The sequence below is a fragment of the Oncorhynchus tshawytscha genome, linkage group LG16, assembly GCF_018296145.1.
Source record: "Oncorhynchus tshawytscha isolate Ot180627B linkage group LG16, Otsh_v2.0, whole genome shotgun sequence".
NCBI classification, from domain to species: Eukaryota; Metazoa; Chordata; class Actinopteri; order Salmoniformes; family Salmonidae; genus Oncorhynchus; species Oncorhynchus tshawytscha.
In genome coordinates, this window is record NC_056444.1 from 39,279,870 (window position 1) to 39,306,964 (window position 27,095).

The 27,095-nt window shown below is 43.8% G+C and overlaps 1 protein-coding gene across 1 annotated transcript in view; it reads left to right on the top strand.

The window, feature by feature from the left end:
- Positions 1-26,892, top strand: part of LOC112215148 (disks large-associated protein 1) — a 120,431-nt gene extending 93,539 nt beyond the window's left edge. The window contains exons 5-11 of the mRNA XM_042299147.1: positions 2,227-2,435; positions 2,633-2,794; positions 3,136-3,218; positions 14,537-14,958; positions 19,143-19,234; positions 20,606-20,758; positions 22,184-26,892. Coding sequence (XP_042155081.1) covers positions 2,227-2,435; positions 2,633-2,794; positions 3,136-3,218; positions 14,537-14,958; positions 19,143-19,234; positions 20,606-20,758; positions 22,184-22,402 — 1,340 coding nt within the window. The 3' untranslated portion in view covers positions 22,403-26,892. The remainder of the gene's footprint in view (positions 1-2,226; positions 2,436-2,632; positions 2,795-3,135; positions 3,219-14,536; positions 14,959-19,142; positions 19,235-20,605; positions 20,759-22,183) is intronic.
- Positions 26,893-27,095: the final 203 nt, after the last annotated feature.

Sequence of the window (27,095 nt, forward strand, 5' to 3'; positions counted from 1 at the left end):
TGGACTCATCTCCAGTTTCATATCCCTATTTGTGGAGAAACACGAAAACGCTCTGTTCTCCAAAGCTTTCTCCACTGTGTGTGCGTGCGCGTGCGTGGGTGCGTGTGTGCATGTGTGTGTGTGTGTGTGTGTGCGTACGTGTGTGTGTGTGAATCCCCTGAACTTCTGCTCCGTGTTCGGCTGGTAGGACCAAGACCTAAGCCTCCCTCTCTATCTATCTGTGTCAGTCCGTATCTGTGTCCCAAATAGCACCCTATTCCCTATGTAGTGCACTACATTTGACCAGAGCCCCAATAGCTGGCCCTGGTCAAAAGTGGTGCACTGTAAAGGGAATAGGAGGCCATTTGTGATGCTGACAGTGTGTGGGTGGGTGTGTGAGAGGGTGTGTTTGTGGTTCCGTGCTCTGTAGATTGCCTAATGGTCTGTACTCAGTGACCTTTGGCGAGATCAGCAGTGTGTGTCAATCATAGTTCCCCATGCAGACATCTGCAAAGCATCAGAACATGGGGCCCATGTTTAGGTCATATTTAGGATGCTTTCTCACAGGGTGGCCTGAAGTTACTTCACAATCTATTTTCTTCTATCATGATGATATTAAAGAAGTGATATATGGGTGCTTATAGTCAGCGGCATAGCATATTATAAGTGCACTATAAGGCATGATAAAGGATTATACATGCTTCATAGAAATTGTTAACAAAAAACATATGTACTTGTCTTTTTCTTGAATTTTTTTTTTTCTTGAACAAGTAGCACACCATTAGCTAACACCTGGTAATATAGTCCTCGGCAACTCTTCCTGTTAGCTACAATGATCTAATCTCAATACAATCTTTTATATGTAAGCCTCCCTCTCCAAACTTGTCCAAACTTGACCATACAGACTCTGGGATGCCTTGGAGGATTCAGTCATTCAATCGTGGTCATGACAAGAGGCTTTAAGGCAGCCAGCTAGGCAGGCAGCTCTTTCACCTCCACTGTGGTAAGGCTTTGTAACTGTCAAGAGAGATGGGAGGGCCCATATAAGCTTCTGATCTAATGCTTTTCGACACGGCACTCACACACACACACACACACACACACACACACACACACACACACACACACACACACACACACACACACACACACACACACAACAACAACAACACACACACACACACACACACACACACAAAACACACACACACACACACTCTATGCTCCGTACTGAGGGTGTGGAAGAGAACGGGCCGTGGTGTGCCGCTGCCACCGTCCCCTTTAGGATTGTCTTTTTCAGGGATTAAAAGGGATTCAGGAAATTAACTCACTGTCCTAGTTTCTGGAACGGGAGTCAACGGGAGTCAGCCCGTGACCCAATTCTGATGGGGATGACACGGAGGGAAGAGGGAAATCAAAAGGCATAACGCCGTTACGTTCTGTTTTGTTGTCTTGTGTTATGTTCTGTGTTTGGGGCTTCGGAAAGGTTGCTTTGGGTCTGATGGCGTGGAACCCTATCCCCATGTGATACTTTTGAACCAGGTGCACGATTTGGTCCAGGGCCTGGTAGAAAGTATTGTACTTTATAGGGTGTGCTCTGTGTGGGCTCCTTGCACACCAGGGCTTTCTTACCTGCCGACCTGTCGCTGTAATCGGAAATGGCATTCACTGACAGAGAGAGAGAGAGAGAGAGTGGTGGAGACAGAATTGATGTGTGTGTTAGCGTGAGTGAATTGGTGGATCTTGTTTGTTTGAGCATTGATCTTTGCGTTAGGGCTTGTTTGCTGTGACATCCTACCTGATTACACAGTACACTACCCTTGTTCATCTACTCTCTCTCTTAACCACACACACACACACACACACACACACACACACACACACACACACACACACACACACACACACACACACACACACACACACTCACACACACACACACTGCTAATCCACACTCCCATACAGTTGATCTGTTATGATTACGTAAAGGAGGCCTAGCAAAAGAGGAGATCTGGACAGCAGCTTTCAGCCACGCTAGACTAGATTAGTAGGTCAAGTGAAGTGACCAACGGACAAATCCTTTTAGTAGGTTAGCTGAGCTTTGTTAAAGATGCTCCTAACCTAGATTAATTGAAACTCTCCCAGCAAACCTGGCTAATCCTCCTGCGAACGACATTAATGCCGTTTTCTCCTTCATTTCGTGTCGTTTTTCTAACCCGTTCTTCCACTTCCTGTCCCACTCTGCAGTGTCGTCATGCATTACCACGTACAAGAAGACGCCTCCGCCGGTGCCGCCGCGCACCACCCCACCCAAACCTGTCATCTCCATCACGGCCCAAAGCAGCACCGAGTCGGCCCAGGACGCATACATGGACGAGGGGTCAGGCCTCCGGACCCGGATCAGCACATCCCAGCCCCACCTGTCCAACTCCACCGAGAGCATCGACAGTATGAAGGTACATCATGCAATAACGTTTATCGTATATTATGAAAATATCATATAGGTACAATCTGTTTTGAATTTGTCAGTGTCATTTTGTGCTTATGATGTTAATAACAGTGTTTTTAAAAAAAAAAAAAAAAAAAAAAAAAGATATTAACCCCCAAAATATATATATTAATAATATTCTATTTTAATGTTATTATTATGAAGGCCCTGACTGCAGCTATCGAGGCAGCTAACGCCCAGGTCCACGGCCCAGCCAGCCAGCACGTCACCAACAGCACCATCACCGTCACCGCCACCGCCACCACCACTGCCTCCAGCGACAGCAAGAGGGACTCGCTCCGGAAGTGCCTCTCCATAGGGATACAGGTGCAGACACGCCGACGGTGTTGACAACACATTGACCACATGCTGACCACACATGTTGCAATGTGATCATACACAGATACATCACAGAGTGACGGAGTACACAATATCATCCATAAACTGTAAGCCTTATCAGAGAAAGATCATGACTCTTTTGGTGTTCCCTGTCGACCTATCCCTGTGGTCTACTCTTAATTGACTCATCTCGGGTTGACTAAGAATCTTGTGCCATTTGGTCAGATGCAACCATTTATGTTTGCGTAGTCTGTCCACGAGAGGTTATTAGTTGACGTGCCTGTGTAAATAACGTGTAAATAAACATCAAATCTGTTTTTCTGTTGCAGGTGGATGGACCAGAGGAGGTTAGGGCGACAGAGGAGCACTCCAAGTTCCAGTCAGTGGGTATCCAGGTGGAAGAGGAGAGATGGTGAGCAGAGAGAGAGAGATCAGGACGTGAACGATTTTCTGTCATTCATGTTAGTGTTTTTCTTGTGTCATATTGTAGTCCGCTGGTGTCTCTGCTTGCTGACTGTCCCCTCATTGTGCATTCAGTTGGCACCTCTTTTTCTAACACACCCCTCTCTGGCCTGAGATCAATATGTATACAAATGTGTGCCTTGGAGTTGGGCCCATTGACCGTAGGCTACCGGATCCCTCATCCCCCCCCCCCACACACACACACACATCACCCCACAACAGCTGTCCCCAGCTCTGAGGAGTTTTGACATTAGAGCCCCTCAACCAGGGGGCCCATGGATGCAGTGACAGCTGGGGGAGTAGAGGATGTGTTGCAGGGGATGAAGAAGGGGAAGGGGGAGAGGGAGAGTGGGCAGTTAGTTGACAGCCATCTGTTGCACCAGTCATTGTGATGTAGCCAGGCCACTTTGGGTGGAGAGGGAAGGGGGGCGGGGAGATTTCTGTCAATGTTCTGTTCTTTTCAGTACGTGGTCAACCCCCCCCTCCCCCAACTCTCTCCTTTGCCTGCCCGACACGTAACAGTTCCTATAGCTTCCCTACCTTCCCTATAGCTCCCCCTACAGCCTTCCGCATGGTTCGGTTCGTCTGGTGACTAGCCAAACAATGCTAAGCGAACCGAACTAGTGTGCTCGGATGCTCCCTTAAAAGAACATCGCTTGGAAAACGAGAAAAAAAATGGCAATAGTACTGCTTGTCTATCTTGAGATGCCGTAGCCAGTATAGACTTCCTCAAAATATTCAGAATTCATCTAAGATATCTCAAGAAATCTGTCATTCATTTTGTCGTTTTTGTACAGTAGCACAATTTTACATCGAACTAAGATGAAAACGATTAGTCTCTCGTTGAATGAAGAAAACAAAACAGTCAATTGAAGGATCCCTACTGTTGACCAATCACAGACGAAGAGGTGTAGACTTCAGCCTGCCTAGAGAAAAAATGTTGTGTGCACGAACAGCCGGAAAAACCCTTGCCGAAGACCAAAACAAATAAAAAGATTGTCATAATATATGCACAAACTGTTTCCGAACTGTTTCGGATGAGGAAGCAGGTGGACACCTTAGGAACCTCTGTACTCCTATAGGGCTGGCCTATAGCATGCCAATTGGCCACTTCATTGGACAACTGCCCTGACTGATTTACACGGAGCATTTGCATGGGCTGGAAGTTATGGGAACATTCCTGGTTCCTGGAGTTGTGTAAAAATATGTCACGCAGCAGGCAGTTGTGTCAGTGTTTCTGCCTGCGTAACGTAACTCCCATTCACTCTACACAGTAACCCCTCTGTTAGTCAGAGCTGAGGGGAGATGACCAATTTACAGACTGCACTGGATGCAGTAATCTGATTTCATAATGTAAACAGAACATGGTCAGGAATCAAAGAGCCCAGTCTCAACCTACCAAGGTCATTTCCAGGACTGCAGTTTCAGAGTCAGAGGCAGGAATCTGTGTTTCAGCCCAAATAGCCTCCTATTCCCTATATTGCTACTTTTGTGTCAAATGTAGTGCACTACATAGGGAATAGGGTGCCATTTGGGATGCAAGAATCTGGAATGGTTTTTCCTTAAAGAGCTTTCCTCAGCTGCCTAGCCAAGTATAGAAAAGGAGGCACACCTCCAAGCAGCCAAGGCAAATATAGACACTTCCACTAGTCCAGTGGCACAGGGGCACAGTGGCACAGGGGCACAGGGGCACAGGGGCACAGGGGTTTAATGTCACACATGTGCCTTCCCTTGGTGTATTTTTGAGTGTCTGTTTTTGTTTGTGCATGTTTATGTGTGTGTGTTCTGTGTGCGCGTGGTATAGTGCATCTTTCTATTTGTGTGCGTGCGTGTGTGTGTGTGTGTGTGCGTGCGTGTGTGTGTGCGTGTGTGTGCGTGTGTGTGTATATGTGTGTGCATGTCCCAGCAAGGCAGGGTTGGTCCTGGGAGGTCTGGATCTGGGCTGATTGCCCCTATACACTAGATTCCCAGACGGTGAGAGTGCATTTCTCCTGTGGCCCTGCCCCACTCACAATAAATCTGTGTGTGTGTGCGCGCGCGTGTGTGTGTGGGGTCATAACCTTACCTCAGTGTTTGAACTGGGCTTAAGCCTGCCAAAGAGGGAGTGGAGGGGAGCAGTAAAAGATAAGAACACTACAAACAACCTGGCTGCCTTTTAAAGACATCTGTCAACCGCCTGCTAAGACAAGTTTACATTGTCTAATGTAAGTTATTATCAATAATCTCACTCTATGATTACATCATTAACATATCCTGTATGAACTGAAAAATGTCCTTAAAAATAATTCTGTAATAACATAATATTATAAGTTTAGACAATGTTCAGGTTCCTTAACTGTACAAGTATACCAAGTTTCATACTTTATTGATAAAGTGAATGATTTGTTTTACATACCGTCTGGACGACAAGTATACCGATTCCAATCTCATTTATAATCCTCCTTTAAATGACAGATACTCTAGGAAGGTGTTCCAACGTATGTCCTGGGCCCGTACATTCCATATGGGGAACTCATTCCAAGATGGCGGCATATGGGTTAGGTGAAGTTTGGAGTTTGTTTCCACAGCTGGCTTTGCAGTAACTGGTAACATGGAATGTGGGTGTGTGTATGGTCTATGGTGGTCTTAAACCATCCGGTCCTCAATCCACATTGACCGTCTTGAAAAGTCAGTCAGAGACGATCAGACCTACTGCTTTATGGTCATGTTAAGGAGGACAAAGGGACAAAGACACAGGCTGAATCCCTAATGGCTCCCTATTCCCTACCAGGAGCCAAAAAGTAATGCCCTGTAAAGAGAATAGGGTGCCATTTGGAATACACCCATGACATGTAAGCTCCATTAAGATGCCTTGTACCCCTAGTCCTACACTCTTGTAAAAAAAGGTGCTAAGTAGAACCATACTGGGTTCTTCGGTTCCTAGAACCCTCTATGAAGGATCCTACCAACAACACTTTTATCTGTGGATGGTTCTTCCTAGAACCCTCTATTATGAGCAGTTCCACCAGCCATATATATATATATATATATATATATATATATATATATATATATATATATATATATATATATATATATATATATATATATATATATATATATATATATACGTATATATATATATATATATATATATATATATATATATATATATATATATATATATATATACGTATATATATATATATATATATATATATATATATATATACGTATATATATACAGTGCTGTGAAAAAGTATTTGCCCCCTCCTGATTTCTTATGGTGGTGGTAGTGTGATGCTTTGGGGCTGCCTTGCAGCTTCAGGACCTGGACAACTTGCTGTGATTGACGGAACCATGAATTCTGCTCTCTACCAAATAATCCTGAAGGAGAATGTCCGGCCATTAGTTGGGGACCTCAAACTGAAAGCGCACTTGGGTTCTGCATTTGGACAATCATCAAAAATACACCAGCATTCCACCTCTGAATGGATTAAAAAATAATAATAATAAGGTTTTGGAGTGGCCTAGTCTCTGGCGTGACCTTAGAAAGGCGGTTCATGCTCGAAAAACCTCCAATGTGGCTGAATTAAAACAATTCTGCAATGAAGAGTGGACCAAAATTCCTCCACAGCGATGTGAAAGACTCATTGCCAGTTACCGCAAATGCTTGATTGCAGTTGTTGCTGCTGAGGTTGGCACAACCCGTTATTAGGTTTAGGAGCCAATTACTTTTTCACATAGGGCCGTGAAGGTTCGGATAGCTTTTTTCCCTTAATAAATAAAATCACCACTTAAAAACTGTGTTTTGTGTTTACTTGGGTTATCTTTGTGTAATATTATCATTTGTTTGATGATCTGACACATTTAAGTGTGACAAATGTGCAAAGAAATAAGAAATCAGGAAGGGGGCAAATACCTTTTCACAGAACTGTAAATACTGTATATGGTTCTATGTAGAACCCTTATTGCCTTCCAAAGAACCCTTCTTGCCTTCCAAATACTCATAAAACAGCCAGTTCTTAGGATGTTAAAGGTTCTTGGTAGAACCCTTTGCCTTGTCTTCCGAAAGGGTTCTTCTGAACAAAATGGTTCTGGGTAGAACCCTATCACTCAGCAAATTATTGTTTTTTAAAAAATGGAACCTTTATTTAACTAGGCAATTCAGTTAAGAAGAAATTCATAGTTACAATAACAGCCTACACCAGCCAAACCTGAACGACACTGGGTCAATTGTGCTCTGCCCTATGATACTCCCAAACACAGCTGGTTGTGATACAGCCTGGACTTGAACCAGGGTGTCTGTAGTGATGCCTCTAGCACTGAGATGTAGTGCCTTAGACCACTCCTCCACTTGAGAGTCCTAAAAACCCCATTTGGTACCCACTTTTTTCTAAGAGTGTAGTGATAACTTTTACTAATAGGTTTTAGCAATTAGCATCGTTCTAGACTTAGGCTCTGAGGAAGCTTTCCCAAATTGTGTTAATTCAGCTTTTCCATGTTTACAGGGGTGGTATGCGCACATCCATAAAAACTTTCCCCAGGTTCTGGACCTGAGTGGATAACGTAGAACAAAAAGTAAATCCCCACACTGCTCCCAAAGTGTTTAATAAAACTGGGACAACTTTGTGACCCAAACTGGGATTCAGCTTATCTAGACTTAGCCTGAACAGACTAAAACAAGAAAACGATATCTTATAATTAAGGAGTTCTACTGTGGCCACAATCCAGACTGACAAAGTCATCCGGTCTTGGAGCAGCTTTTCTCCCAGTTGGAGAGCAGAGCAGGCCTCACTTAATCACTGAAGTGATTTACAAGGACCTGTGAAGGACTCCACCAGACTGCACTGTAACAAGGCCCTGTGAAGGACACTTCCAGACTGCACTGTAACAAGGGCCCCGTGAAGGACTCCACCAGACTGTACTGTAACAAGGCCCCGTGAAGGACTCCACCAGACTGCACTGTAACAAGGCCCCGTGAAGGACTCCACCAGACTGCACTGTAACAAGGGCCCTGTGAAGGACTCCACCAGACTGCACTGTAACAAGGCCCCCGTGAAGGACTCCATCAGACTGCACTGTAACAAGGGCCCTGTGAAGAACTCCATCAGACTGTACTGTAACAAGGGCCCCGTGAAGGACTCCACCAGACTGCACTGTAACAAGGGCCCCGTGAAGGACTCCACCAGACTGCATTGTAACAAGGGCCCCGTGAAGGACTCCACCAGACTGCACTGTAACAAGGGCCCCGTGAAGGACTCCACCAGACTGCACTGTAACAAGGGCCCCGTGAAGGACTCCACCAGACTGCATTGTAACAAGGGCCCCGTGAAGGACTCCACCAGACTGCACTGTAACAAGGGCCCCGTGAAGGACTCCACCAGACTGCACTGTAACAAGACCCTCTTTTGCTTTGGTCTTTTATATTCTCCCCCCTCTCTCTTTCTCCCCTTCTCCATCTCCCTCTCTCTTTCTATTGCTCTCTCTGTCTCTGTCCCTCCCTCTCTTTCCCTCCTTCACACCCCGCCCCATCTCTCTCTCTCTCTCTCTCCCTCTCTCAATTCAATTCAATTCAAGGGGCTTCATTGGCATGGGAAACATGTATTAACATTGCCAAAGCAAGTGTGGTAGATATTATACAAAAGTGAAATAAACAATACAAATTAACAGTAAACATTACACATACAGAAGTTTCAAAAGAATGAAGACATTACAAATGTCATATTATGTATATATACAGTGTTGTAACAATGTACAAATGGTTAAAGTACACAAGGGAAAATAAAAAAGCATAAATATGGGATGTATTTACAATGACGTTTGTTCTTCACTTGTTGCCCTTTTCTTGTGGCAACAGGTCACATGTCTTGCTGTTGTGATGGCACAATGTGGTATTTCACCCAGTAGATATGGGAGTTCATTAAAATGATGTTTGTTTTCAAATTATTTGTGGATCTATGTAAACTGAGGGAAATATGTGTCTCTAATATGGTCATACATTGGGCAGGAGTTTAGGAAGTGCAGCTCAGTTTACACCTAATTTTGTGGGCAGTGTGCATATAGCCTGTCTTCTCTTGAGAGCCATGTCTGCCTACAGCGGCCTTTCTTAATAGCAAGGCTATGCTCACTGAGCCTGTACATAGTCAACGCTTTCCTTAAGTTTACTCTCTGTTTAGGGCCAAATAGCATTCTAGTTTGCTCTGTTTTTTTGTTAATTTATTTCCAATGTGTCAAGTAATTATCTTTTTGTTTTCTCATGATTTGGTTGGGTCTAATTGTGCTGCGCTCCTGGGGCTCTGTGGGGTGTGTTTGTGTTTGTGAACAGAGCCCCAGGACCAGCTTGCTTAGGGGACTCTTCTCCAAGTGATGGCTTTGTTATGGAAGGTTTGGGAATAGCTTCCTTTTAGGTGGTTGTAGAATTTAACAGCTCTTTTCTGGATTTGATAATTAGTGGGTATCGGCTTAATTCCGCTCTGCATGCATTATTTGGTGTTCTATGTTGTAAACAGTGGATATTTTTGCAGAATTCTGCATGCAGAGTCTCAATTTGGTGTTTGTCCCATTTTGTGAATTATTGGTTGGTGAGCAGGCCCCAGAGCTCACAGCCATAAAGGGCAATGGGTTCTATGACTGATTCAAGTATTTTTAGCCAGATCCTAATTGGTATGTTGAATTTTATGTTCCTTTTGATGGCATAGAATGCCCTTCTTGCCCTGTCTCTCAGATCGTTCACAGCTTTGTGGAAGTTACCTGTGGAGCTGATGTTTAGGCCAAGGTATGTATCGTTTTTTGTGTGCTCTAGGGTAACGGTGTCTAGATGGAATTTGTGTTTGTGGTCCTGGCGACTGGACCTTTTTGGAACACCATTATTTTGGTCTTACTGAGATTTACTGTCAGGGCCCAGGTCTGGCAGAATCTGTGCAGAATATCTAGGTGTTGCTGTAGGCCCTCCTTGGTTGGTGACAGAAGCACCAGATCATCAGCAAACAGTAGACATTTGACTTCAGATTCAAGTAGGGTGAGGTCGGGTGCTGCAGACTGTTCTAGTGCCCTTGCCAATTCGTTGATATATATGTTGAAGAGAGTAGGCTGCATCCCTGTCTCACCCAACGGCCCTGTGGAAAAAATGTATGTGGTTTTTGCCCATTTTAACCGCAGACTTGTTGTTTGTGTACGTGGATTTTATAATGTCGTATGTTTTTCCCCCAACACCACTTTCCATCAATTTGCATAACAGACCCTCATGCCAAATTGATTTTTTTTTAAACCAACGATGCATGAGAAGACTTTGCCTTTGTTTTGTTTGTTTGTTTGTCAATTAGGGTGTGCAGGGTGAATATGTGGTCTGTGGTACGATAATTTGGTAAGAAGCCAATTTGCCGTTTTCTCAGTACATTGTTTTCATTGAGGAAATGTACAAGTCTGCTGTTAATGATAATGCAAAAGATTTTCCCAAGGTTGCTGTTGACGCATATCCCTCGGTAGTTATTGGGGTCAAATTTGTCTCCAAATGATGCCAGAGCTAAGGATGATGTTAACGAGTTTAAATATAGCCAATTGAAATTTGTTGTCTGTATATTTTATAATTTCATTGAGGATACCATCAACACCACAGGCCTTTTTGGGTTGGAGGGTTTTTATTTTGTCCTGTAGTTCATTCAAGGTAATAGGAGAATCCAGTGGTTTCTGGTAGTCTTTAATAGTTGATTCTAAGATGTGTATTTGATCATGTATATGTTTTTGCAGTTGATTCTTTGTGGTCTAAGACACTGCATCTCAGTGCAAGAGGCGTCACGGCAGTACCTGGTTCGAATCCAGGCTGCATCACATCCGGCCGTGATTGGGAGTCCCATAGGGTGGCGCACAATTGGCCCAGCATCGGGGTAGGCCGTCATTGTAAATAAGAATTTGTTCTTAACCTCTCTGGGATATGTGGGACGGTAGCGTCCCACCTCGCCAACAGCCAGTGAACGTGCAGGGCGCCAAATTCAAAACAACAAAAATCTCATAATTAAAATTCCTCAAGCATACAAGTATTTTACACTGTTTTAAATATACAATTCTCGTTAATCCAGCCACAGTGTCTGATTTCAAAAAGGCTTTACAGCGAAAGCACCACAAAGGATTATGTTAGGTCACCACCAACTCACAGAAAAACACAGCCATGTTTCCAGCCAAAGAGAGGAGTCACAAAAAGCACAAATATAGATAAAATTCATCACTAACCTTTGATGATCTTCATCAGATGACACTCATAGGATGTCATGTTACACAATACATGTATGTTTTGTTCGATAAAGTGCATATTTATATCAAAAAATCTCATTTTACATTGGCGCGTTACGTTCAGTAGTTCTAAAACATACGTGATTTTGTAGAGAGCCACATCAATTTACAGAAATAGTCATCATAAATGTTGATGAAAATAAAACTGTTATACATGGAATTAGAGATATACTTCTCCTTAATGCAACCACTGTGTCAGATTTCAAAAAAACGTTATGGAAAAAGCAAACCATGCAATAATCTGAGTACAGCGTTCAGACAACAAAGCAGCCAAAAAGATATCCGTCATATTGTGTAGTCAACATTAGTCAGAAATAACATTATAAATATTCACTTACCTTTGATGATCTTCATCAGAATGCACTCCCAGGAATCCCAGTTCCACAATAAATGTTTCTTTTATTCGATACAGTTCATCATTTAAGTCCAAATAGCTTCTTTTGTTAGGGCGTTTGGTAAACAAATCCAAAAGCACGCGTTCAAGTCCAGCCAAACGTCGGACGAAAAGTTCAAAAAGTTCCGTTACAGCCCGTAGAAACTTGTCAAACTAAGTATAGAATCAATCTTTAGGATGTTTTAATCATAAATCTTCAATAATGTTCCAACCGGATAATTCCTATGTCTGTAGAAAAGCAATGGAATGAGAGCTAACTTTCTCGTGATCGCACGTCACGAGACGGTGGCACTCTGCCAGACACCTGGCTCAATCCCCTCTCATTCAGCCCCCCTTCATAGTAGAAGCCCCAAACAAAGTTCTAAAGACTGTTGACATATAGTGGAAGCTTTAGGAAGTGCAATATGACCCCATTTACACTGTATATTGGAATGGCAAAGAGTTGAAAAACTACAAACCTCAGATTTCCCACTTCCTGGTTGGATTTTTCTCAGGTTTTCGCCTGCCATATGAGTTCTGTTATACTCACAGACATCATTCAAACAGTTTTAGAAACTTCAGAGTGTTTTCTATCCAATACTACTAATAATATGCATATGTTAGCATCTGTGACAGGGTAGCAGGCAGTTTACTCTGGGCACCTTATTCATCTAAGATACTCAATACTGCCCCTCTGTTACCAAGAAGTTAACTGTCTTACGTAGTTAAATAAAGGTTAAATAAATAAACATATAGAGCCAAAAAGATTGGAGAAGGTGGTTTACCCATACACCCATACATCTCCATTTTGGATAGATAATTCTTCATTTGATGTTTGGTTAGAGTCTATTGATTCTTCAATTACATTGAGCTGATTTCTTATGTGCTGTTCCTTCTTTTTCCATAGTGTATTTCAATATTGTTTTAGTGATTCACCATAGTGAAGTCGTAGGCTGAGGTTTTCTGGGTCTCTATGTCTTTGGTTGGACAGGTTTCTCAATTTCTTTCTTAGGTTTTTGCATTCTTCATCAAACCATTGACATTGTTGTTAATTTTCTGTGGTTTTCTGTTTGACATTTTTAGATTTGATAGGGAAGCTGAGAGGTCAAATATACCTTTTAGATTTTCTATTGCCAAGTTTAGACCTTCACTATTACAGTGGAACGTTTTGTCCAGGAAGTTGTCTAAAAGGGATTGAATTTGTTGTTGCCTAAACCTTTTTTGGTAGGTTTCCATGCTACATTCCTTCCATCTATAGCATTTCTAAATATTACTCAGTTCGTTTGGCTTTGATGCCTCATGATTGAGTATTGCTCTGTTCAAGTAGACTGTGATATTGTTGTGATCTGATAGGGGTGTCAGTGGGCTGACTGTGAACACTCAGAGAGACTGACTGTGAACACTACATCTCTCGCTCCCTCCCTCTCCTCAGTCAGTCAATATGGGTTGTGTTTGGCCTTACCCCTCACTGCCCTGACACAGACAGGAAGTTGTTAGGAGGGAGCTGCTATAAAGCAGGCTGAGATCATTATGACTGCACACCTGCTCAGAGGACAGCTACTCTTTAACTGCTGCAAGCACACACACACACACACACACACACACACACACACACACACACACACACACACACACACACACACACACACACACACACACACACACACACACACACACACACACACATCCAGAGCTGGTACAACTCCACTGTGAGTGTCTTTGATCCCCCGGGGTCCCCTCCCCCTCTTGTTCTCTGTTCGCGGAAGAGCGTGATGAATGGTGCAGAGGTGGAATAGATGAATGGGTGAAGGAACAGAGACTGACCGGAGATGTGAGGCAGATGGATGGAGCGACTCCTGGGTCTGTATGTGTGTCACCCTGTGGGCAGGTCATTTTGGTGTGTCTGTGCTGTACTGTGTGTGTGTGTGTGTGTGTGTGTGGGGGGTGTCCTGCTGTAGTCCGCTGGTGTCTCTGCTTGCTGACTGTCCACTCATTGTGCATTCAGTTGGCACCTCTCTCTCTATCACTCACCATGCCTCTGGCCTCTCATTTATCACTCTGATGGTGGTGGGATGCTGTATAGAACCAGCCAAGTGTGTGTGTGTGTGTGTGTGTGTGTGTGTGTGTGTGTGTGTGTGTGTGTGTATGTGTGTGCGTGTGTGCGTGTGTGCGTGTGTGTGTGTGTGTGTGTGTGTGTGTGTGTGTGTGTGTGTGTGTGTGAGTGTGTGCGTGTTTTGAAAATATGTTATTTGCGTACAAGTGTGTGACTTTGTGCTAGTGTGTTGGCACGTTGCTCCGAGAGACTTGGCAATGGGAGTGTTACAGGGGCACAAAGCCTCCCGAACCAATTCAAAAGCTTCACCCCAAGCTGTACAGTGTGGCCCTGAGGGTGAGTATGTGTGTTATCTCTGAGACTCAGCCCTGCAGCAGGACAGGGGGACTGATGAGACCACGCTCCATTGCCTCTGAATCAGCCAAGTGACCAAACGCTCCCATGACATTCCTCCCAAACACCCCACACCTGGCTGATCTGATCTGGGATCTGTGTTAATATACTACACCTGCATGTCTTCTACTAGCCCCACATTTTCTAACATCTGACCTCAGATCTGTGGTTCTCTCTCCAGTTACCGCAGGATGACCAGGTCCAACAGTGTGACCACGGCGGTCCAGGCCGACCTAGACGACCCTGACTACTATCCCTTCGACGCTCCAGAGATGGCGATGCGCCACTCGGCCACCATGCCCCGCCAGTACTCCCGGGACTCCGCCACCTCCACCGTCTCCATCCAGGGCTCGGGCAACCACTACCACGCCCTGACTGTGGAGGAGTACGGCGAGGTGGGTGTCGACCCATCCATCCTGCCCCCACCCGACCCCTGGATGGACCAAGTGGAGGGCCCAATGGAGGTGGTGGAGGGGAGGGGGTCGTTGTGTCCCAGGGACGGGCGCTGGTTCCTCAAGCTGCTGCAGGCCGAGATGGAGCGCATGGAGGGTTGGTGCAGACAGATGGAGCAGGAAGAGATGGAGAACGAGCTGCCGGACGAGAGTGAGTGGTGGCTACACACCTGCACGTACAGATGTACATACAAAACAACTTCAACTCGAGAATATTCTGCTGAATATGTGGAAACTGGTGCAGAAGTTGGGTTGGGGTTCAATAGAATCACTAACACTTCTCTGCATTTGTGCTTTTTGGTGGTGTTGGTGCATGGTGTATGAAGGTTATATCCAGTGGTGTAAAGTACTTAAGTAAAAATACTTTAAAGTACTACTTAAGTAGTTTTTTGTGGTATCTGTACTTTACTTTACTATTTATATTTTTGCCAACTTTTACTTTTACCTCACTACATTTCTAATGAAAATAATTTACTTTTTACTCCATGCATTTCCCTGACACCCAAAATGACTTGTTACATTTGGACAGGAAAATGGTCCAATTCACACACTTATCAAGAGAACATCCCTGGTCATCTCTTCTGCCTCTGATCTGATGGACTCACTAAACACAAATGCTTAGTTTATAAATATGTCTAAGTGTTGGAGCGTGCCCCTGACTATCCGTCAAAAAAATAAGAAAATTGTGCCTTCTCCTTTGCTTAATGTAAGGAATTAGAAATGGTTTAAACTTTTACTTTTGATACTTAAGTATATTTAAAACCAAATACTTTTAGACTTTTACTCAAGTAGTATTTTACTGGGTGACTTTCACTTTTACTTGAGTCATTTTGTATTAAGGTATCTTTACTTTTACTCAAGTATGATAATTTAGTATTTTTTCCACCACTGGTTATATCCATTGTTTTCCCTCTCTCTGTATCCCTATGTTTTTTCCCTCCTTCCCTCTCTATGTCTGTGTCCTCCAAATGACCCAACAGACTTAGTAGACGGAGTGAAATTGCCTGAGTACCAAATGGCACCCTATTCCCAAGATAATGCACTACTTTTGACCGAGGCCCGACAGGGCTCAGTTCAAACGTAGTGCACTACATAGGGAATAGGGTGCCATTTGGGACACGCTGGGTATTCATGGCAGATGGCCACACTACCTGCTTGTTGCCTGCTATCCCCTCTGCCGACTTACCAGGCATAGTTATCAATAGGGAGCCAGCTGGGTCCCGTCACACATCTGTGCTGTACAGTAAAATGGCCTTTCACAGCCACGCTCAATAGGGGTTTTCATACTCAAACTCACTCGTTCAAGGCTACTGCCAGCACCATAGCTCCAGATTGACAGCCCTACACTGACACTGTCTGCATCACAAAATAACACCCTGTTTACTTTCTTTTGACTAGGGGGAATAGGGTACTGTAGGGTTCTGGTCAAAAGTAATACTCTATAGGGAATAGGGTGCCATTTGGGGTGCATACTCAGAATAGCCCAATGTTGTAGCCTTTGTACAACTAGAATACTACTCCTTAGATTTGTCCCTAGTGACATAAATGTTTTCTTCATTTAGACTTGTACTGCATTGGGCTAAATCAGGGTCACACACAGTGTTTCTTGGTAGTCTTAAACAAATCTACTTTGAAACAAAAGCAAGTACACACTACACACACAGTGATGGGCTTTAAAAAAATCAAACACTTTGAACCATTTCAGATATAGAGTTGAAATGCATTACATTTTGAGTTTGCATCCCAATAGTATATGTATATACTGAACAAAATGTAAATGCAACATGTAAGGTGTTGATACCATGTTGCGTTTATGAGTTGAAATAAAAGATCCCAGAAATGCGCAGTTTTCTAAAATTTTGTGCACAAATTTCTTTACATCCGTATCGAGTGAGCATTTCTCCTTTGACAATATAATCCATCCACCTGACAGGTGTGGCATGTCAAGAGCTGATTAAACAGCATGATCATTACACAATCACACCTTGTGCTGGGGCAATAAACCTCACAGGACGCACTGCAACTGCCTCTGCAATACAATTCTACAAGCCACATCCGGCTTCTTCACCTGCGGGATTGTCTGAGACCAGCCACCAGACAGCTGATGAAACTGTGGGTTTGCACAACCGAAGAATTTCTGCACAAACTGCCAGAAACCATCTAAGGAAAGCTCATCTGTATTTATCATCCTCACCAGGGTCTTGACCTTGACGTAACCGACTTCAGTGGGTCACCTTCGATGGCCATTGGCAAACTGGAGAATTGTGATCTTCACAGATGAATCCCGGGTTTAACTTTACCGGGCAGATAGCAGATAGCGTGTATTTTGTGCATGTATTTCGTCACAACGTTGTGAACAGAGTGCCCCATGGACAGGCATAAGCTAAGCATAACAAACACAATTGCATTTTATCAATGGCAATTTGAATGCACAGAGATACAGTGACGAGATCCTGAGGCCCATTGTCGTGCCATTCATCTTCCGCCATCAACTCATGTTTCAGCATGATAATGCACAGCCCCATTTTGCAAGAATCTGTACACAATTCCTGGAAACTGAAAATGTCCCAGTTCTGGCCTGTATACTCACCAGACATGTCACCCATTGAGCATGTTTGGGATGCTCTGGATCAACGTGTAAGACAATGTCTTCCACTTCCCACCAATATCCAGCAACTTTGCACATCCATTGAAGAGGAGTGGGACAACATTCCACAGGCCAACATCAACAGCCTGATCAGCCTGATCAACTCTATGTGAAGGAGATTGTGTTGTGCCGCCTAGAAGCATATAGTGGTCACACCAGATACAGACTTTTTTCAGATTTTTCTGTTTCCTGATCCATGCCCCTGTAACAGTATAACTTTAGACCGTCCCCTCCCCCATACCCGGGCGTGAACCAGGGACCCTCTGCACACATCAACAACAGTCACCCGGGCCTCCTGGGTTCGCGGCCAGGCTCTGTTGTAACCGGCCGCGACTGGGAGGTCCATGGGGCGACGCACAATTGGCCTAGCGTCGTCCGGGTTAGGGAGGGCTTGGTCGGTAGGGATGTCCTTGTCTCATCGCGCACCAGCGACTCCTGTGGCGGGCCGGGCGCAGTGCGCACTAACCAAGGTTGCCAGGTGCACGGTGTTTCCTCCGACACATTGGTGCGGCTGGCTTCCAGGTTGGATGCGTGCTGGGTTAAGAAGCAGTGCGGCTAGGTTGGGTTGTGTATCGGAGGACGCATGACTTTCAACCTTCGTCTCTCCCAAGCCCGTACGGGAGTTGTAGCGATGAGACAAGATAGTAGCTACTACAACAATTGGACACCACAAAATTGGGGAGAAAAAGGGGGTAAAAATAAATAAAAAACACAAAAAAAACAGTCACCCACGAAGCATTGTTACCCAACCCTCCACAAAAGACGCGGCCCTTGCAGAGCAAGGGGAACAATTACTTCAAGGTCTCAGAGCAAGTGAAGTCACCGATTGAAACGCTATTTAGCGCGAACTGCTAACTAAGCTAGCCGTTTCACATCCGTTACACCCCTACCTTTTTTTGTAAGATACCTGTGACCAACAGATGGATATCTGTATTCCCAGTCATGTGGAATCCATAGATTAGGGCATAACAAATGTATTTAAATTGACTGATTTCCTTATATCTGTAACTCAGCAAAATCTTTGAAATTGTTGCATGTTGCGTTTATATTTTTTTCAGTGTGCACCACAGAAGACTGAAATATAACAAAAAAGTACAGAAAATAATGAAAAATGTTGATTAATTACGAAATTATGAGAAATAATAATAACATTCCACCCATGAGGCCATTAGAGGGCGCTTTGGTAATTTGACTGCAGGAAAGGGCTACGGCTAATGCATTATTTCTGATGGGGAGAACACAGCATTATGTGAGGGTGGTGAACTTTGGCACGTCTGCTGATCAGCCCTTGTGTAGGGATTCTGCAGTGAATTTCCTCCCTCTGACATGTAAGTCGAGGTTGTGTATTGAGACGGTAGGCTGGTTCAGAAGTCCCCCACTCTCAAAGCATGGTGGGGGCGTTGTTTATTTGATGTGTAGGATAAACACTCCCCCTTTCATCTAAACTCACAGCTTAGGTTCCCAGTTCCCACTCTCCACATATTTATAGCCTTGCACTCATCAAAGGCAAAGTCTGTGTGACTCCAAGGTTATTTAACTTAAGATTGATGTCTGACTGTCTGTGTGATGTGTGTGTGTGTGTGTGTGTGTGTGTGTGTGTGTGTGTGTGTGTGTGTGTGTGTGTGTGTGTGTGTGTGTGTGTGTGTGTGTGTGTGTGTGTGTGTGTGTGTGTGTGTGACTTTCCGCAGTCCTGGGGAAGATCCGCAGTGCAGTAGGCAGCGCCCAGCTGCTCATGTCTCAGAAGTTCCAGCAGTTTCGGGAGCTGTGTGAGGAGAACCTGGTATGTAATACACATACACACCAATCTTAAATCACTCTACTGCGTCAGCAGGCCCTTCATTGCCAACTGTCACATAATGAGATGATCTATACAAGCTTATAATTGACCCTCAGTGTCAAACAAAACACCGCTATGGTTGCAAATTCTAAATAGGATTCTAGTCGAGCACCACTCAAAGCATACTGACCTTGAAGTGTGGAGATACAAGGTGAAATAGTCCCAGGCCAGTATGCTGATGACATACGGATGGGGAAATGAGAGTGGTACAACCCTGTCCTGACTGAGTGTGTGTGTGTGTGTGTGTGTGTGTGTGTGTGTGTGTGTGTGTGTGTGTGTGTGTGTGTGTGTGTGTGTGTGTGTGTGTGTGTGTGTGTGTGTGTGTGTGTGGGTGCGTACGTGCGTACAGAGACTCTCTTCTCTGTATACATCAATGAGGTCGCTCTTGCTGCTGGTGAGTCTCTGATCCACCTCTACGCAGACGACACCATTCTGTATACTTCCGGCCCTTCTTTGGACACTGTGTTAACAACCCTCCAGGCAAGCTTCAATGCCATATAACTCTCCTTCCGTGATCTCCAATTGCTCTTAAATACAAGTAAAACTAAATGCATGCTCTTCAACCGATCGCTACCTGCACCTACCCGCCTGTCCAACATCACTACTCTGGACGGCTCTGACTTAGAATACGTGGACAACTACAAATACTTAGGTGTCTGGTTAGACTGTAAACTCTCCTTCCAGACCCATATCAAACATCTCCAATCCAAAGTTAAATCTAGAATTGGCTTCCTATTTCGCAACAAAGCATCCTTCACTCATGCTGCCAAACATACCCTTGTAAAACTGACCATCCTACCAATCCTCGACTTTGGCGATGTCATTTACAAAATAGCCTCCAATACCCTACTCAACAAATTGGATGCAGTCTATCACAGTGCAATCCGTTTTGTCACCAAAGCCCCATATACTACCCACCATTGCGACCTGTACGCTCTCGTTGGCTGGCCCTCGCTTCATACTCGTCGCTTCTCATACTCCTCCCTTCTCACCTCATTTGCTCACATTGTATATAGACTTGTTTATACTGTATTATTGACTGTATGTTTGTTTTACTCCATGTGTAACTCTGTGTCGTTGTATCTGTCGAACTGCTTTGCTTTATCTTGGCCAGGTCGCAATTGTAAATGAGAACTTGTTCTCAACTTGCCTACCTGGTTAAATAAAGGTAAAATAAAAAAATTAAAAAACATGCATGTCTGTGTGGGTGCTTGCGCGTGCGTGTGTGTCTGTGTGTGTGGGTGCGTACATGCGTGTGTGTGTGTGTGTGTTTGTGTCTGTGTGGGTGCGCGCGCGTGTGTGTGTGTCTGTCAGAACCCCAATGCCAACCCCAGGCCCATCTCCCAGGATCTGGCTGGTTTCTGGGACATGCTGCAGCTGTCCATCGAAAACATCAGCCTAAAGTTTGATGAGCTGCACCAACTCAAAGCCAACAACTGGAGAGCCCTGGACCCCCCCGTGATAAAGGTACCACTCAATGTAGTAGACCCTATAGGCCAGATCCACCTTAAAGGGATAGTTCCCCCAAATTACAAAATGCAATATTGTTTATAATGTAAGCAATGTTGTAATTGGGTGACCTATCCCTTTAAGTCTGGACGTAATCCAATACAATGGAATGGTGTTTTTGTCCTGGATGCTTCTACTTTCATTGTTGCTGAATATGATTAACGTACGTAGATTTTAGTTCAATGTAGCATAAGGTGTTGTAATGCATGTAAAAGGATTGTTGTAATGTTGTGTGATAACCTGCCTGATGTGACTGCATGTCTGCTGTGTTTTTTTATTTTTTTATTTTTTTGTTTTGTTGTTGACAGTGAGCTGGATTGTTGAGAAGTCACTCTTCCTGCCATGCACCGTCGGGCCTTGCTGACCTTGCTGGCCACTCTTACCCCACGCACACCCCACGCCTACCTTCTGCCTGCGTACTCTCACAAAATGGCCACAGCCATCACCGCCCACATGAAAAAATACAACAGTTTACTATAGAATACCACAGTACTTACTGTAGAAATCTGTAGTAAACTGTAGTATACTGTAGAATACTATATTACACACTGTAGTATCCCTTGATCATGTGTAGTACTTACTATAGAATGTTGTAGTATACTGTAGAATACTAGAGTAAATACTACAGTATTATCCACACAAAAAAAATACTGTAGTAAATACTACCGTAATATACGCAAAAACTCTACATTCCTCAAAAACTGTAAACTTTTTAAAATATAGTAAATACTACGGTATTTAATGTACATATACACTGCCCATTCGCCTCCCCTAATATTGCAATTTATGCCACCCACAAGTGAGAAACCTACATACCAAGTATAGACCATATATTTTATTCCCTACAAGTTATAGAAAAGAGCAGAGGTTCTGAATTATCCATTCAGATCCCAGTCCTACCTACCTAGAGGTTATGGGAATTTGCTATTTTTGTAATTCTCAAGGAGATTTCCTGAAGGAGAAAGTCTCCACTTCTATATTAAAGAAAACTATACTAAATACTACAGAAATGTCTGCAAAAACACTACAGTAAATACTACATTATACTACAATCTGCAAAAACGCTACATTAATTACTCTTTTATTTTCCTGCTGTAGTAAATACTACAGTATACTACAGTAAAGTCAGCAAAAACACTACAGCAAATACAATGGTATTTATAGTATGCTATAGTATTTTTTCATGTGGGCACCAACCGTAACCTCACTCTCGTGAACCCTGTTGCATGCTCTCACACCATGCAAGCTACAACAAACTGCTGATGTCATGTCAGTCATGCATTCTTTAACCTCCACACAAAATGGCTGCCGTTGTGCCCCTACTGCCAGAGGCACAGAAGATGGCCTCTAACTGTAGTTGTTTGATCTCCCCCGTCCATCCAGGAGAGACGGTTCGCCCCTCCAGTGCCAAAGAAGCCCCACAGGGGCCATCCTCCCCTGGCCAGGGACCGTTCTCTGGAGAGCTCCGTTAGACAGCGGCTGGAGGCTCGCAAACGTCTGCTGGCCGCCAAGCGGGCCCTCGCGGTCCGACAGAGCTCTGTCACCGAGAGCACAGCAGACAGTATTGAGATCTACATCCCCGAGGCCCAGACCAGACTATGAGACACACACAGATAGAGACAGAGACCCCCCCCCCACACACACACACACCTACAATGGTGCACGCAAACACCCACACAGGCACACACATCACTGAATGGCGAGGGTAGGGTGCTTGTAATATAATCACATCTTTATTTACTTCAACAAAAGAGGGGGGACGGTCACAGCTCTATAGTTGAGTGAGAATACTGTATGTTTATGAATTTTTATCCTCTCCATTTGATCCTCTCCGTTGAACTTTCAGCTTTGACGTAGCTCCCCCCCACTCCTCACTCCCAGCAATGTTTCTTCTTGTGATGTCAACTCTTCTTGCCGATATTCCACCAACCAAGTTACCTGTTGTCACCCAAACAACAGGTATACCAGTACCACAGCATTGAGGCATAATGTATCATGTTTCTGATTCATTGGAACAGAAGGAAAGTTACTGACGGAGGGGTAGTGTACTAGTGGGTCTAGACGGAGTGCTGTCAGGGCACACTAGCTAATCCTGTTGGGTGTCAGAAAGCCTGAGACAGCAACTGTGTCCCACATGACACCCTACTTCTTAAATAGAGCACTGTTTTTGTGCACTACCTAGTGCACAAAAACAATAACTACCTAGGGAGTTATTTGAGACACAGCCAGCCTCTCTACTCTGGTGACCCTGGGTGAGGCTACTACTGTGACTCACAGCACGATAACAGCAGACAATAGGGAAACTCAGTCTTGTTCCCCCTGTGGGACACTACTGTCACGGGGTTCACAACACACACACATACACACACGCACACACACACACATACGCATGCACGTACACTCATTTGAGGTAACTTACCTAAACCTGTTTGAATTGTTAGGGAGAACACCTGAGACGTGTCTAAAACCTTCTGGAGACATACGAGACATCGACAGAATGTAGCAGCGACCATTGAAACTGTTTTAAATGTTTCAATTAGGATTCAATCCTAACTTCGATTTAAGTAATATTTTCACTTAGTCATGTATTGATGTCAATGGAAGACTAAGTAAACTTAAGTAAAACTTAGGATTCACCGCTTATTATTGAAATCCAGGGAACAGCAGCTCTACATGACTTGGCAATGAAATCACACACATAAGCATTTTAGTGAGTCACCATATTTTAAAAACAATAAAATGCAAAGAAAAAGGGTATACACTAATGGTTTGATACAATGATTTTAGTCCAACACCTATGAACACCTAGATGTTCTATTAGAGCAACACACATTTATCACACACTATTTTGTTATTATACTTCCAGAGTACTCTGAGAGACTTTGCGCAGTAGCTGAATCAACACAGTCCGAAGGTGTTCAACGTAGAAAATAATATCAATGTGCAAAAATGACTTTCATTTGTAAAATCCAAACCTTTTATAAAATGGGATTTGGATGAGAGGTGTAGCTTGGGATTCATAGTATTTACCAATAATCAATACAGGTCTTTGTAGAGTAAAAAAATAGAATAAATAAATCAACTCTGTCGGACAATGACACTATTCCTCCTTTTCTCCAAAAGCAGTCTTTCCAGTTACAGGAGCAGTGGCATGATTCTGCTGTACTCTCCTATGTCTGAACTTTATAGGGGTTATAGGTCACAGGGTCACGTCCGTCTGTCTACCCTCCGATGTGGTAGGATTCTAGGGTTGACAACGCCAGTCCTGCCTGGTAGTCAGGTATGGAGTTAGGTGGGCTCATGGCAAGCTCTCAGAGAGAGGTCAGTGCAATGAAATCAGGGTCTGCCAGAATAAAAATGGTGATTGACAGTTTAGCAGACTCTCTTATCCAGAGCGACTTACAGGAGGATTTAGGGTTAGGTGCCTTGCTCAAGGGCAGATAAACAGATTTTCCACGTAGTCGGCTTGGGGATTCAAACCAGCAACCATTGGGTTACTGGCCAAGCGTTATTAACCGCTAGGCTACCTGCTGCCCCGTTTAGTGTGCGAGTGGGTGCGTGCGTGTGAGTGTGCGTGCCTGTGTCTTTGAGTGCAGGTGTATGTGTGTATCTAATGTGTATGTGAGTATATGGGGTTTACCTGCTTGTTTCTGAAGTGCTTCCTATTTTTCAAGGTCCAAACGGGTCTTTCTTTTCACTATGGATGTGTCCTAAATGATACCCCATTCCCTATATAATGCAATACGTTTGACCCTTGGCCCATAGAGCTCTGGTCAAAAGTAGTGCACTATGTAGGGAATGGGGTACCATTTGGGACAGAGCCTCTGATCAACGTAGCAGAATCGACATACTGTTAGTCCATACCTAAACAAGCCCTGCCTATCATTTTCAACGGAACGATATATGCCTGCACGTATGAAGAACATACGACTGACTACATAATACGCATGCTGACATGAGCTAATTGAAAAGTCTTCATGTCATTCTTTTCCTTTTGAACTTATTTCATTCTGTTTATCATATTGTGCTGATAATACAATTTGTCCTTAAGTTTAAAAAAAGAGTCGCCTACTGCCGATGTTCCTTTACTTTAACTTAAGGGTATCTTTAAATGTAAAGTGTTACCAATGTTCTACATGACAAGATATTTTGTTATTCTATCAAACGACAGTGGGAATTATTTTCTCCGCATCCAAACTGACACGCAACCACTTGAAAGTAATATAAAAATAATACAAAGTGTTTAATGGTGTTTTATGTCCACTGTTTATTTATTAATCCCCAGAAAAAAATTATTCACATTTGTTATCATTATTATTATGCACTGACAAGGCCCTTATGCTGTGTTTTATGATTCTCCTTCTTATATGGTTTTCTCTTTGGGATGAAAGACACCTTTTATTCTGTGTCAGTAATCAGCCTTAATTTATATTGTGATAGTCAAGCACAAATCAGCCTCAGGGGAAGAAGAATAAAGCACGTGTGATTGTCTCTCTCTCTCTCTATCTCTGTGTGTGTGTGTGTGTGTGTGTGTGTGTGTGTGTGTGTGTGTGTGTGTGTGTGTGTGTGTGCGTGCGTGCGTGTGTGTGTGCGTGCGTGCGTGCGTGGGATTGTGTGTGTGTGTGTGGGATTGTGTGTAACCCATGAAAAGGCTTTGTCTCATACTGTAAATAAACCCAGTCAACAGGTATACGTCCCAAATGGCACCCTATTCCCAATATAGTACATTAAGTGCACTACTTTTGACCAGGGCCCAGAAGGCTCTGGTCAAAAGTAGTGCACTTAATAGGTAATAGGGTGCCTTTTGGGAAACAATCCCTTGAACATTACAAGAGTTCTGTGGTTTAATGGTTTAGATCAACTACTCTTGTCAAAATACACCATTACAAACTCTCTGCAAACCCAATCACTTTGCAATTTCTTTATATGAAGTATTTTTTTTATCACTTACTTGTATGAGTGAGACAATCTTGAACAAATTTGCTTTCACAGACTGTTTGTGGGTGTTTGTAAACTCTATTGAAACTGCTTTGACATGAGGGAAATCCCTGCTAGCCATATACACTCACCGGAACAGTTTATTAGGTACACCCATCTACTAGTGGGTCGGAACCCCCCTTTGCCTCCAACCCAGCCTGCATTCTTCAGGGCATCAGAAACGTTCCACAGGGATGTTGGTCCCTGCTGATGCGATGGCATCACGGCGATATATTCATGCCACGAACAGCCCATTCCATCTCTTCCCAAAGATGCTTTATTGGGTTGAGGTCTGGGGACTGCGCAGGCCACTCAAGTAAACTGAACACGTTGTATTGTTCCAGGCAAAGTTTTTCCACTCCTCACTTGTCCAGTGTTGGTGATCACGTGCTCACTAGAGCCATCTCTTCTTGTTTTTAGCTGATAGGAGTGGAACCCGGTGTGGTAGTCTGCTGCAATAGCCCATCCGTGACAAGGATCGACGAGTTGTCCACACCACTGTTGTATTGTGTCGTTATTTGTCTGTTTGTGGCACGCCTGTAAGCTTGCTCGATTCTTGGCATTCTCCCTCCATCTCTCTCATCAACCACGTGTTCGCCCACAGGACTGCCGCCGACTGGATGTTTTCGGTGTGTTGCACCATTCTCAGTGAACCATATACACTGTCATGCGTGAAAAGCCCAGGAGAGTGGCCATTTCTGAGATGTGTGATCGTCGGCGCCTGGCACCGACGATCCCACCACACTCAAAATTGCTGAGGTCACTCGTTTTGCCCATTCTAACGTTCAATCCAACAGTAACGGAATGCCTCAATGGCTGTCTGCCTGGATTATATAACAAGCCACGGCCACGTTTCTCCCTGTCTGTAGGAGCGATCCATTTTCGTGAACGGGGTGGTGTACCTAATAAACTGGTGAATATATAAGAGAAACATGTTCATGACTGAAAAGTCTCATTTGTTTGTGATGGAAATCGTGATGAATTAACTGTTCGGTATGATTTCTCAATTAATTAGACAATATTCAAAAGGTTACAATAAGTTTATACAGTGGGGCAAAACAGTATTTAGTCAGCCACCAATTGTACAAGTTCTCCCACTTAAAAAGATGAGAGAGGCCTGTAATTTTCATCATAGGTACACTTCAACTATGACAGACAAAATGAGAAAAAAAATCCAGAAAATCACATTGTAGGATTTTTTATGAATTTATTTGCAAATTATGGTGGAAAATAAGTATTTGCCCATTATGTTTTCAGGTAATTGAATATAAGTTGTGTTGCTCTTTATATTTTTATTTCACCTTTTCATTAGAATTCA